The following is a 13,332-nucleotide window of genomic DNA, read 5'->3' on the forward strand; positions in this document are numbered from 1 at the left end:
GGTCATGATCTCTTGCATCCAGAGATCAAGCCCTGTGTGGGTGTCTGTGCTCAGCTGCGAGTCTGTTTGAACATCCTCTCCTCTGCCCCCTCCCTGCTCACAGTGCTCTAGCTCTGTCTCGCAAATAAATAAATAAAATCTTTTTTTAAAAATGGTACACTAGAAAATTTGTCTATTTAACACAAAAGAAAAAAATACAAAATACTTGATTGCTTAAAAATGCTAATCACTATGTGAGCTTTGGCAAGTCACAGTCTTTTTGCTGGTGGAGGGTCTTGCCTCCACGTCAATGGCTGCCGACTGATCAGGGTGTTGGGTGCTGAAAGTTGGGCCGTGGCAGTTTCTTGAAATAAGACAGCAGTGAAGTTTGCTGCATTAACGGACTCTTCCTTGCATGAAAGATTTTTTTGTAGCATGTGATGCTGTTTGAAAGCCTCTTACCCACAGTAGAACTTCTATCAAAATCGTAGTCAGTCCTCTCAAACCCTGCTGTTGCTTTATTAACCAGGTTTATGTAATATTCCAAGTCATTTGCTTCATTTCAACAATCTTCAAGACATCTTCACCTGGAGTAGATTCCATCCACCACTTTCTTTGCTCATCCATAAGAAGCACCTCTTCAGGGCGCCTGGGTGGCTCAGTGGGTTGAGTGGCCAACTGTTGATTTCAGCTCAGGTCATGATCTCAGGGTTGTGGGATCAAGTCCCACTTTGGCTCTGCACTCATCGTGGGGTCTGCTTGAGATTCTCTCACTCCTTCTCCCTCTGCCTCTCCCCCTGCTCACATTCATGCTCTCTCACTCTGTCTCTCTCAGATAAATAAAATCTTTTAAAAACTAAAGAAGACCTTCTCATCTGTTCAAGTTTTCTCACGAGATTACAGCCATTCAGTCCCATCTTCAGGCTCCACTTCACATTGAAGCTCTCCTACTATTCCCACCACATCTGCACCTACTTCCCCCACTGAAGTCTTGAACACTGACAGTCATCCATGAGGGTGGGAATCAGCTTTTTCTAAACTCCTGTGAATATTGGTATTTCGACCTCTTCCCATGAACCATGAATGTTCTTAATGGCATCTAGGATGGTGAATCCTTTCCTGAAGGTTTTCAGTTTACTTTTCCCAGAGCCATCAGAGAAATCACTGTCTATGACAGCAATAGCCTTAAGAAATACATTTTTTTAAAGATTTCATTTATTTATTTTAGAGAGAGTAGGGGGAGGAGCAGAGGAAGAGAGACAAGCAGACTCCATGCTGTGCAGGGAGCCCCATGTGGGGCTCCATTTTACAACTCTGAGATGATGACCTGTGCTGAAATGAGTTGGTCGCGCAACCAACTGAGCTTCCCAGGCACCCCAAGAAATATATTTCTTAAATAGTAGGACTTGTAAGTTGAAATTACTCCTTGATCCATGGGATGTGGAATGGATGAGGTATTAGCAGGCATGAAAACAACATTAATCTCGATGTACATCTTCATCAGAGCTCTTGGGAGACCAAGTGCATTGTCGGTGAGCAATAAAGTCTTGGAAGAAGAAGCCTTTTTTTCTGAGCAGTAAGTCTCAACAGTGGGCCTAAAATATATGATAAACCAAGTTGTCAACAGATGTGCTCTCATCCAGATTCTGTTGCTCTCTTTATAGAGCATGAGCTGAATAGATTTAGCGGAAGTCTTAAGGGCCCTAGGGTTCTTGGAATGGCAAATGAACATTGGCTTCAGCTTAAAGTCATCAGCTGCATTAGCCCTTAACAAGACAGTCAGCCTGTGTTTTTCTCAAGGTGGGGCCTGAACCCACAACCCTGAGATCAAGACTGAGATCAAGACTTAGATGCTTAATCAGCTGAGCCACCCAGGTGCCCCATCCTTTGAAGCTTCTAAACGAGGCATTGACTTCTCTCCAGCTATGAAATTCTCGATGGCATCTTCCAATAGAAGGCTGTTTGGTCTACACTGAAAATCTGTTGTTTGGGGTAGCCACCTTCATCAATTATCTGAGCTAGGTTTTCTGGAGAACTTCTGCAGCTTCTTCATCAGCACCTGCTGCTTCCCCTTGCCCTTTTACTTTATGGAGATGGATTCTCTCCTTAAACTTCATGAACCAACTTCTGCTGGCTTCAGACTTTCCTTCTGCAGCCTCTTCCCTCACTCAGACTTCACAGAATTGAAGAGTATGAGGGCCTTGCTGTGGATTATGCTCTGGCTTAAGAAATGCGGGTGGCTACTTGGATCTTCTATCCAGACCATTCATACTTTCTCCATATCAGCAAGTTTCACTTTCTTATCATTCATGTGTCCATTGGAGTAGCACTTTTAAGTTCCTTCAAGAACTTTTGCTTTGCATTCACAACTTGGCTAACTATTTGGAACAGGAAGCCTAGCTTTCAGTCCATCTAGCTTTTGCACAAGCCTTCCTCACTGAGCTTAATCATGTCTAGCTTTTGTTTTTTAATTAAAGAAAAATTTCTTAAGTAATCTCTACACCCAACATGGGGCTTGAACCTACAACCCTGAGATCAAGAGTTGCATGCTCTACCAACTAAGCCAGCCAGGTGCCCCAATCATTTCTAAGCTTTTGATTTAAAGTGAGAGACATTTGGTTCTTCCTTTCACCTGAACACTTAGAGGCACCGTAGACTTATTAACTGGCCTAATTTCACGATTGTGTCTTGGGACATAGGGGGGCCCCAGGGCAGGGAGAGAGATAGACAACAGCTTATTGGTGGAGCAGCCAGAACACACAAAACCTTTGTGTCAATAAAGACCTTTATTGATTAAGGTCATTGTCTTATATGGGCATGGTTCATGGCACCCCAGAACAATTACAGTCATAACATCAAAGATCAGTGATCACAGATTAACATAACAAATACAGTGATAGTGAAAATGCTTGAAATATTACAAGAATTAAAAATATGACATAGAGACACAAAGTGAGCCAATGCTGTTGGGAAAATGGTGTTGATGGATTTGGTTGAAGGAAGTTTTTTTTTTAACTTTTTTTTTTTAAAGATTTATTTATTTATTTATTTGACAGAGAGAGATCACAAGTAGACAGAGAGGCAGGCAGAGAGAGAGAGAGAGAGAGAGAAGCAGGCTCCCGGCTGAGCAGAGAGCCCGATGAGGGGCTCGATCCTAGGACCCTGAGATCATGACCTGGGCCAAAGGTAGTGGCTTAACCAACTGAGCCACCCAGGCATCCCTGCTTGAAGAACAATTAAACCAAACCTTCAATTTATAAAACACACAATATCTTCAAAGTGCCCTATGGGAAAGCACAATGAAACAAGGTATGCCTGTATAAATCCTTGTGAACTTGGATTACATTGTTCTCTTCTCTGTTTTTTTTTTTTTTTAGAAAAAAAAAGCATAGCAACAAAAGAAAAAATAAACTTCATCAAAATTAAAACTTTTGTATGTCAAAGCAGTTTATCAAGAATAAAAATATGACCCACAGAATCAAAGAGAATATTTGTAAATCATGTATCTGGGAAAAGTTTAGTATCCAAATATGTAAAGAACTCTTACAACCCAAGTTTTTTGTTTTTTTTTTTAATGTGCAGAAGGTTGCACAACATTATGAGTCTACTAAATGCCACTGACGTGCACTCTTTAAGATGGTTAATGGTCAATTTTTAGTATATGTGACTCTTAACCTCAAATTTTAAAAATAGGCAAAGATTTTGAATATTTCTCCAAAGAAGATAAATGGATAGTAAACATGTGGAAAGGTGTTCAGTGTCATTAGTCTTAGGGAACTGCATTATCAAAACCACAATTAGACTCTTCTGCATACCCATTAGGGTAACTGTCATACATTTTTTAACAAGGAAAGTAATGGGGCACTTGGATGGGTAAATTGTTTAAATATCCAACTCCTGATTTCAGCTCAGGTCATGATCTCAGGGTTGTGAGATCAAGCCCCAGGTCGAGCTCTGCACTCAGTGGGGAGTCTGCTTGAGATTCTCTCCCTCTCTCTTTGTCTGCCCTTTCCACTGTGTACGCCTCCCCCCTTTAAAATAAATAAATAGGGGCACCTGGGTTGCTCTATCGTTAAGTGTCTGCTTTTGGCTCAGGTCATGATCCCACGGTCCTGGGATCGAGATGAGCATCAGGTTCTCTGCTCGGCGGGAAGCCTGCTTCTCCTGCTTTCACAACCCCTGCTGTGTTCCCTTTCTTGCTGTGTCTCTCTCTGTCAAATGAATAAATAAACAAAATCTTTAAAGAAAAATAAAATTAAATTAAAAAAATAAATCTTAAAAAATAAAAAATAAGGAAAATAATGAGTATTGACAAAGATGTGGAGAAATTGGGAGTCCTCTACTGGTGAGAATGTAAACAGGTGCAGCCACTATGGAAAACCATTTAACACCCCCCCCCAAAGTTAAAATAGTCACTGTAGATACCCAAGAGAATAAAAAATATATGTCTCTACAGAAACTTGTACAAGCATGTTAATAACATTACTTGCAATAGAGAGAAAGTGGAGATGACACAACTGTAACTGGTGAATGGGTAAACAAAATGTTATATCCATTGATGGAATATTATTTGACTATAAAAAGGAATGAAGTACGGGTAATGTTATAACATACGAGCCTTAAAAGCATTATGCTCGGTGAAAGAAACCAGACACAACCACATCCCTTAGGATTCCATTTATGTGAACTGTCCAGAATAGGCAAGTCTGTAGAGACAGGAAGTAGATTAATGGTGGCCTGGAGCTGGGCTGGTGGGGAATGGAGAGGGACTGCCAATAGGTTTAGGATTTCTTTTTTGGGGGTGGTGGAAATGCTTGGGATTTAGTGGCGTGGTTTTACAACACCCATGCAAACTGGTCATTTCAAATATTACATTGCAGCTGTGGAAATCAGATCTACACCCCATTTGTTGTTGCTTGTTGTGGTTTGTTTTGTTCCTTGTTTTGTGATTTTTCTAAACTCTTTTTGTAAAGTCTGTGTCCTCTCTGTGGTCAACCTGATGAACTCTGTTCATCAGCACCCCCCCCCCATTTATATGTTAAAGCCCTAAACCCCAGTGTGATGTTTTGGAAGTAGGACCTTTGGAGATAATTAGGTCATGAAGGTGGGGCCCTCATGAATGAGATTAATGCCCTTGTAAGAAGGGACAAAGAGGGAGATAATCTTTCTCTACCATGTGAGGGAACTTGAAGATGGTGTCCAACTGCAGAGCAGGAAGAGAACTCTAAGCAGGAATAGAATCAGCCAAAACCTTGATCTTGGACTTCCCCCTCCTCTAGAACTGTGAGAAGTAAATGTTTGTTAAGTCACCCAGCAGACAAGCACTGCATGATTCCCCCTCTGTGAGCTGTCTACCAGAGTCAGACTCAGAATCAGAGAGGAGGATGGTGGTTGCTGGGGCAGGAGGGTGGGGAAATGGGAGTTGCTACTCAACAGGCATGAAGTCTCAGTTACGGAAGATGAACATGTTCTAGAGATCCTTGTGCCTGTAGTTAACAGCACTACACCATACACCCAAGTTGTTAAGAAGGTAGATCTTATGTGACGTGTTCTTACAATAAAGTTATTTTAAGAAACGAAGAATGTGGGCAGGGCTCAGCAGCAAGGGCTCATCTTTGCTCATATAGTATCATCTGTGGTGTTGGGCTGAAGCCGGGGCTGGAGCTGGAGAATCCAAGGTGGAATCACTCATGCCTGGAGCCTCAGCCAGGTTGACTTACTCAGCTGGCCGTTGGCTGAGATGGCTGGGCCTGTCTCTTCTCCGGGTGTCGACCTGACCCACTTGTGTATCTGTTTGGTCTTCCACAGGGGGCCTCTCTCTTCTTATGGATAGACTGGACTTCTTTATATGTGGTTGAGTTCCCTTCTGTGCAAAAGTAGAAGTTATGGGGCCTGAGCCCAGAAGTCCCCCACCCTCAACTCCATGTCATGCTGTTGATCACAAACCCATCCAGATTCAAGTGGTGGGAGGGAAAGTTCCCCCCTCTTGATGGGAGTGGTGAGAGAAATGGCTGGCGGCCATCACTGCGATTTACTACAAATGGTAACCCCAACTTGGGGACAGTGTAATTGTGAAGGTATAATGGCGAAGGTCTTGCCTCTCTACCAGGTCTCCACTGACACGGCCCAGTAGAAGGGTGTTTCATTGCTGCTAGCTGGGGATAGAAGACCAGGCTCCCCGCGTGGACTCTTCTCACTCTGTGGGGCCGGGGCAGTAGGGGGGAGGGCATGCCTCATCCCTGGACCTCAGATCCCTCCTTGGCCTTCTCTCATAGTCCCAGCATGTGAGTTGAGGAGCCCCGTGATAACCATGAAAGGTTGGAAATGTAGGCCCCCTACTTGGCTTACGCTGGTGTGGGATGGGTGGGTATCATTTTCTTTTCCTGTGATGTTTGGAACAGCACTTGTCTTAAAGTTTTCTGTCTTGCTTGGTGGCTCGTCTCCTGGTCTTTTGACTAAAGAGCCCATGCTCTCTTAGAGCTTTTTTGTCTATACCCGTTGATACTCCCAGTTTGCCCGCTTCTTCAGCTGCAAGTTTGAAGTATGTGAGGTGAAGAGAAGATCCAGGGACCCCGCCATGGTGCTGTTCCTCAGGCCCCCAGCTCCCCACCCTGTCTGCCTTCTTCTCACCTTTCAGAGTTGTCTTGTGTTTCCTTTATATATAATGTCCAACTTATATATAATGTCCAATGCAGGAAGCACAGGGAAAAGTAAGTCTACTCCATCTTGCTGGAAGCAGAAGTTCTATAATTTGGTTTTTAAATTGAAAGGAATAACAGAATTTATTGTAGGTAAACAGCACTGAACTATTTAAGAGCATAATCATATAATCATAAGTGCAATTTATTAAACTTCTAAGAATTTCCTAGTTCCTAGTAAGATTTTGTTTAAAAGAAACTAGATTCATGAATCTATTACTTTTATGGCAAATAAATTTTTTTTAAGAAATCAAAGTGATACAGGTAGCCTTTTTTTGTCTGTAGAAGCCACCTCTCTAAGGAAAGAAAGAAGAAGAAATAAACATTCATGTTTACTAGGAATTGAACTAAGTATATACATGTTCCCAGACTGTGTACAGTGAAGCATTGACTCAGGCTCTGTGAGGCAAGTAACAGAAACCAGCTCTTAAGCAAAAAGACTGCAGGACTGCTCCCAGAACGGAAGGAAGAGCTAGGGAAGTAGGCTTCTGGATGGCTCCTGGGGCTTGACTTGCCCAGGCCTGGTCTTGGGCAGCAATGAGCCCAGACTTCTTTCAGCCTTCAAGCTTCTCTATTCAAGATTTGGGACACCTGGAGGGCTCAGTCAGGGAAGCATCTGAGGCTTGATTTCAGCTTAGGTCATGATCTCCAGGTTTTTAGATCGAGCCCTATATCGGGCTCCATACCAAGTGCTGAGTGTGGTGCCTGCTTAAGATCCTCTCTCTTCCTTTGCCCCTCCCCCACACTGGCAGACTCTCTCTGTCTTAAAAAAAAAATAGTGTGCGTGTGTGTGTGCACACACGTGTGCACGCACACGTGCATATGTGTATGTTTATATACATATAGATCCAGAAAGGGTTTCTGGGTCATAGGCCCATCATGGTCCAGGAGAGGATGAAGCACTTGGAATGACAGTCCCCACAAGACCATACAAGGGGAAGTTGGGGGCATGGGGGAGTGCTTACTGCAAAATCAGGGTGTTATTACCATAAGAAAAAGAATGTGGTTAAGACAGCAGGTGTGAGCATCAGAGATGTCTGCAGACTAAAAGTTCTAGAGCCTTGTAGGTTTGGGACACCTGGGGTGGACAAGGAGGACCCACCTGTAGGCCTCCAAGCAGTGGACCGAGGATCCAACGTTTCCCAAACTCACTTAACCATGTTGTGCTTTTTGCCTCAGAGCTCCATTCACCTCTCTAGGAACCCAGTTAGGGAAACCCTGGCCTGGTTGATCTCCAGTGACCCTTTGAGCTATGAGGTCCTGTGATCCTACAGGACAGACATGGCTTCTGCTTGATTCTGTCTGAAAAGAGACCACAAAAACACATAGAACAGAGATGGCGAAGGATCAAGGAAGTATATAGCTCAGGCTATGAGAACCATCTTGGGAAGAAGTGGAAGCCAGCTCCCTTGGGTCCATGAGATGCCCTCAGTGACCTTCTATTAAAGAGCTGTTGTATGAAGTGAAATGAATATAAGTCCGTTTCCTGCGTGCCCTGATCCTTCACTTGCTTTTCCTTGGCAGTCTGTCCCTGACCCAGGGCTTAAGTGAGGTTATCTGGGCCACCATCTACATTTTCCAGACAGGGGCATACAAGCCTGATGAGGGGAAGGGACTCATCTAATGATGAGACAGCAAAGCTGAAACTAGAGCCCATGTCTCCGGGCTCCCCGCTCAATGTCTTTCCTTTATTCTGCAATGCTGCACCTTGCTGGGGACAAAGTCAAGGACAGCCATGGTGGTTTCCATCCATAGACACCCCCTCCCTCCTTCCACCCTAACTCATAGCCAACTGCCTTCTTAGTTGTCTAGGCCCTCAGCATTCCAGGGAAGAGGGGAGCAAAGGGGACAGAGGGTTGACTTCCTGCCTTATGCTTGCTAATTATCTGTCTCTCAGATGAACTGCAAGACTGTGTTTGCCTTGTTTACTCTTGGTTTGCTAGCACCCAGCCCAGGCCTTGCAGAGCTGACCAATTTCACAGGGAGGGCGGCCAGGTGGGGGAACCTCTAGAGCAGAAGGAGAGTTGAAAAAGGCCCATCCTGGGCCGGGAGGATTCATATTTGGCTAAGAGAACATTCTTTGGTGTTTAGTGGTGAAAAAAAACCCTGGAGGGCTTGTGGGGGAAGTAGCATAGTGTGGTTTCCATGCTGAGGCAAGTGCCCTTTGACTCGGCAGTCTGGTTTCCATGCTGAGGCAAGTGCCCTTTGACTCGGCAGTCGTCCTAAGAATGTATCCCAAGGGAGTAATCCTCATAAATGTACAAAAATGCATGTAGTAGATACTCGATCACAGCGGTGTTTAAAAAAAAAAAAAAAAAACGAAACGGCCCAAGTATCCAACAGTGGAGAAGCAATGATATAAAATATAGCGTATCAAATGACGAGTTATTTGGTATTTATTAAAAATGATGATTTAGGGGCACCTGTGTGGCTCCGTTGGTTAACAGTCTGACTTTGGGCCAGGTCATGATCCCAGGGTCCTGGGACTGAGCCCTGTGTCAGGCTCCCTGCTCAGTGGGACGTCTTCTGTGTCTCTTCCTTGGCCCCTTCCCCCCAACTCACGCTCTCTCGCTCTCTCATTTCTCTAAAATAAATAAATAAAATCCTTTTTAAAATATTTTATTTATTTGACAAAGAGAAATTCAGCAAGAGAGGGAACACACGTAGGGGGAGTGGGAGAGGGAGAAGCAGGCTTCCTGTGGAGCAGGGAGCCCGATGCACGGCTCGATCCCAGGACCCTGGGATGATGACCTGAGCTGAATTAGAACACTTAAGGAGAGGGAACAGAAGCAGGGGGAGTGGAAGAGGGAGAAGCAGGCTTCCCATTGAGCAGGGAGCCCAATGTGAGGCTCCATCCCAGGACCTGGGATCATGACCTGAGCTGAAGGCAGACACTTAACAACTGAGCCACGCAGGTGCCCCTACAATAAATAAAATATATATATTTTTAAGTGATGAATTAAATATGCCCGATGGGAATGTGTTTATAATTTCTTTTCTTTTCTTGCTTTTTTTTTTTTTAAGATTTTATGTATTTATTTGACAGAGAGAAATCACAAGTAGATAGAGAGGCAGGCAGAGCCAGAGAGGGAAGCAGGCTCCCTGCTGAGCAGAGAGCCCAATTCGAGACTCGATCCTAGGACCCTGAGATCATGACCTGAGCCGAAGGCAGCAGCTTAACCCACTGAGCCACCCAGGCGCCCCGTGTTTATAATTTCTTAAGTAAAGGAACAGGTTATAAAACAGATTATAATCTTATTTTTGCAAAATAAACTAACATTGCCATTCATATCTGAATTCATGAACAGAAAAAAAATTTACAAGAACAAGAAAAAAGTTTATAAGAACAAAATGTCTGCAGTAGTTAGCTCTGGGTTTAGAAATACAGGTGGCTTTTCTGTTTTGTTGTGATTTTTACTCTTCCTGTCATTTCTTTGTATTTCCTGGTTATTATACGATGAATATATGCCTAGTAATTGTCTTTTGAAGTTAAAAGATGCCATGCTAAAGAATCTGAACCTTATTTTTAAGGTGACAGAAGTTAAAAGTTTATAAATGAAATCATTAAAAATGCCAGGAGCGAATTAGCCAGTTTAATTCCCCATTGAGACCCCTCGGGGAACATGAAGAGTCCATTGATTAAATGGCAAATAGTACCCCCATCTGTGTTTCTCTTGTAAATTCCGGTTTCTGAATGTTGCTTGTGTGCACAAGACTGCATGAGTCAGTACAGTAAGGAAAGAGCAGAGCAGGTTTAGGCCTTATTGGGTCATTGTGACCCTGGACCCAGGACAGTTGCTTTCTGGAAGTGTCCAGCTCAGGGCGGTGTTTTGTAAACCAACAAGGCAGCCGCATTAACCTTGAGTAGTAAACGGTAAAACTCCAATAGCAGGTCTAGGTTGTGGCTTTGTGGCAGATGTCTTTCTGCTTTTGTTTTGGGACAGCGAAGGGTGGGGTTTCTTCTGTGTCCCTGGGGCCCTTTGGCTTAGACCCAGCTCACATCTGCTCCTGGGAACTTTCCTTGCAGGAGAACTTGATCGGCGCCCTTTTGGCCATATTCGGGCACCTTGTGGTCAGCATTGCGCTTAACCTACAGGTAAGTCTCGGTCACGAGCACTGTCTGGGGACAGAGATACAGCTGGTCAGCTGGGGGGTCTGGTGCGGGCCCAGCTGCCTCCTTGCCATGGGACGTTGCCCCCACTCCATTCCTGGGCTGCCTTGGGCAATCCCCTGTGGTTGTTCCAGAATCTCTCTTGATTCTTTGCCCCCACGTGATCCCGTACCACCCTCAACTCTAATGACCGCGTACTCCGTGACTTAGACCTTCCTGGGGTGCTCTGGAGCTGCTGAGCTGGTCCACAGCTGTGGTTTGGCACACGCCGATAGATTGGGGAGCTCCTGAGGGCGCCCCGGAAACTGGTTCCATGGACATGTGTGAATTGGGTGGCAGCCATGGTGGTGGTTGCTGCGCTGGAGCAGTTTTTAGCCGGTGGGGGACAGGAGTCCATGTATAAATGCCCAGGCTGCCATCCTGTGGTCGCATGGCTCTGAGCTGGTTCACAGGGTTTCCCAGTGGGTCCCCCGTGGGATGAGCCCCCCTGCTGCCCAGGGCACTCATTCTGCACCCTCCACTGGTGTGCTCCCTTCTCCGGCTCACTTTCCCACTCCCTTACAATGTCTCCGGGAATCACGTCCTCCTAAGTCCAGTCTCAGGGACTGCTCTGGGACACCCTGACCGAGGTTTGACACCTGCGGACGGGTTAATTCCTACAGCACGCTGGCCCGCTCCTCTCTGCCTGCGCTGCCCAGCTTTGGGTTGTGGAGAGGCGCCCTCCCTCCCTGGATCAGAGATGAGAACACACACGAGTAACCCGGTACCTTTCAGCGCTACGCACACCCGTGTGCCCAGAGTGTGCCTGTGTGTTTCGGAGGCTGCATGGTCTTCTGGCTTCTTGTCGGTTCATGCTTTGTGTTATACAGAGCAGTCTCTCTGCTTCTGCATCCGCTCGGATGCAGCGAATGCAGCTCGGATGCAGCTCCCATCACGGTCCTTCCCCCTGCAAGTGGGAGCTGTGGTCCGCTAAGTGAGCATGACTGCCTTGCTCCTTGGTCACCTCCCTACTTTCTATGTCCCAAGTACACATTCCAGAACAAAGACTATTGGCCTTACCTGGGCCAAGTATCCACCTGAGGGAGGGCAGGGTCCACGGATGCCCCCGGGACTGCTCAGCAGAGTTCAGGCTCATCTATAGAAGGGAGTGCAGCCAAACAGACACCCTGAGCATGGGGACTCTGGGGCACTGTTGTTAGAGGAAGATGCTCGACCTAAAACCAGGGGAACCTGGGATGGCGTCCTCGACCCCTGCTCTGGCTCCAGACTGCACACTGCCTGTGCTGTGCATTAGAAATGCACATTTCCAGGTCTCCCCAGGGAGTGTCTGAGGCTTCCCGGCCAGTTTGAGAACTGCTGTCTTAAGAGTGCCAGCCTGGTATTGAGGTCAGGATGGCTTGCCTCTTCTCTGAGATGGAACTCCAAAAAAACACATCTTCCCAAATAAAAGTGGGTGGTAGATTTAGGATACAGATGTCATAGCCTCTTTTTCCCAAAAGCTCTGGGCAAATCGCCTTCTTTCTTGGATTTCTAGAAGTACTGCCACATCCGCCTGGCAGGCTCCAAGGACCCCCGAGCCTACTTCAAGACCAAAACATGGTGGCTGGGCCTGTTCCTGATGCTGCTGGGCGAGCTGGGAGTGTTTGCCTCTTATGCCTTCGCTCCGCTGTCGCTGATCGTGCCCCTCGGCGCGGTCTCCGTGATAGGTAAGACCGGGGTCCCTCCCTGCCGCTGCTAATCCCTGGGACCCACACACCTGGGCCGCCACCATACTCAGCAAACAAAGCAACTTCTGCTTGGTAATGTCACTGACACTTACAAAGGGCTTCATACACGCTGGCCTAGTACAAAGCGCTTTACAGATATTAATTCCACTCCTCCTTTTTGAGGGTGACAGTGTCACGATCCCCACTTTACAGATGAGGAACTAGGGGTACAGGGTGGCAGGGCTGGGGTACAGGATGGTCTGGCTCCGTGATCTGTTTAAGACTCAGAAAGTTTATCAGAATTGCTTTCTATTCCCACTGCAGAAGGAAGATACAAACACGAAGCTTTCATCCCAGCACTGTCAGGACAACCTGAGCTTCCGTAGGATTCAGACAGCTTTTACCCTCTAATAGACATGCCTTCCACTGAGGCTCTGATCTTTTTGCATCAGCTGATATCATGTCTGAAGCATCGGTCACTTTCTCACTTGCCGTTTCTCTGTGATCTCTGTAATCCCCAAACCAGTGGGTCTCAGAGCATTTGAACCAAGGAAAAGATAAAGGAGCTTTGATGTTTGTGTTCTGCAAATTAAATAGCATTAGGGAAAAAAAATAATATTTTCATCTTAAATAAAAGATGTTAGTAGATTAGTGAACACAGGAGCGGGGACCATGAACTTGCGCTGAAATGTTCCCTTCTGCTTGCTGGCAGGCTCCACATGGCCTAGAAGCACTTCCCTGCTCTTAAAGGAAAAAGTAGCATTTTGAGTAGTCTTTTTCCTTCTGGAGTTAAGAGGGCGTCTTCTACCCCACAGATAAGGGCAGCAACCATGCGCCC

General features: G+C 45.8%; 1 protein-coding gene across 3 annotated transcripts in view; it reads left to right on the forward strand.

The window, feature by feature from the left end:
- The window catches only part of NIPAL3 (NIPA like domain containing 3), a 52,375-nt gene that overhangs the window by 12,731 nt on the left and 26,312 nt on the right, over window positions 1-13,332 (forward strand). For all 3 annotated transcript variants that reach the window (XM_082684689.1, XM_082684691.1, XM_082684690.1), the window contains exons 3-4: window positions 10,705-10,773; window positions 12,323-12,494. In XM_082684689.1, the coding sequence (XP_082540815.1) occupies window positions 10,705-10,773; window positions 12,323-12,494 (241 nt within the window). The remainder of the gene's footprint in view (window positions 1-10,704; window positions 10,774-12,322; window positions 12,495-13,332) is intronic.

The sequence above is a fragment of the Mustela nivalis genome (assembly GCF_964662115.1).
Source record: "Mustela nivalis genome assembly, chromosome: 10".
NCBI classification, from domain to species: Eukaryota; Metazoa; Chordata; class Mammalia; order Carnivora; family Mustelidae; genus Mustela; species Mustela nivalis.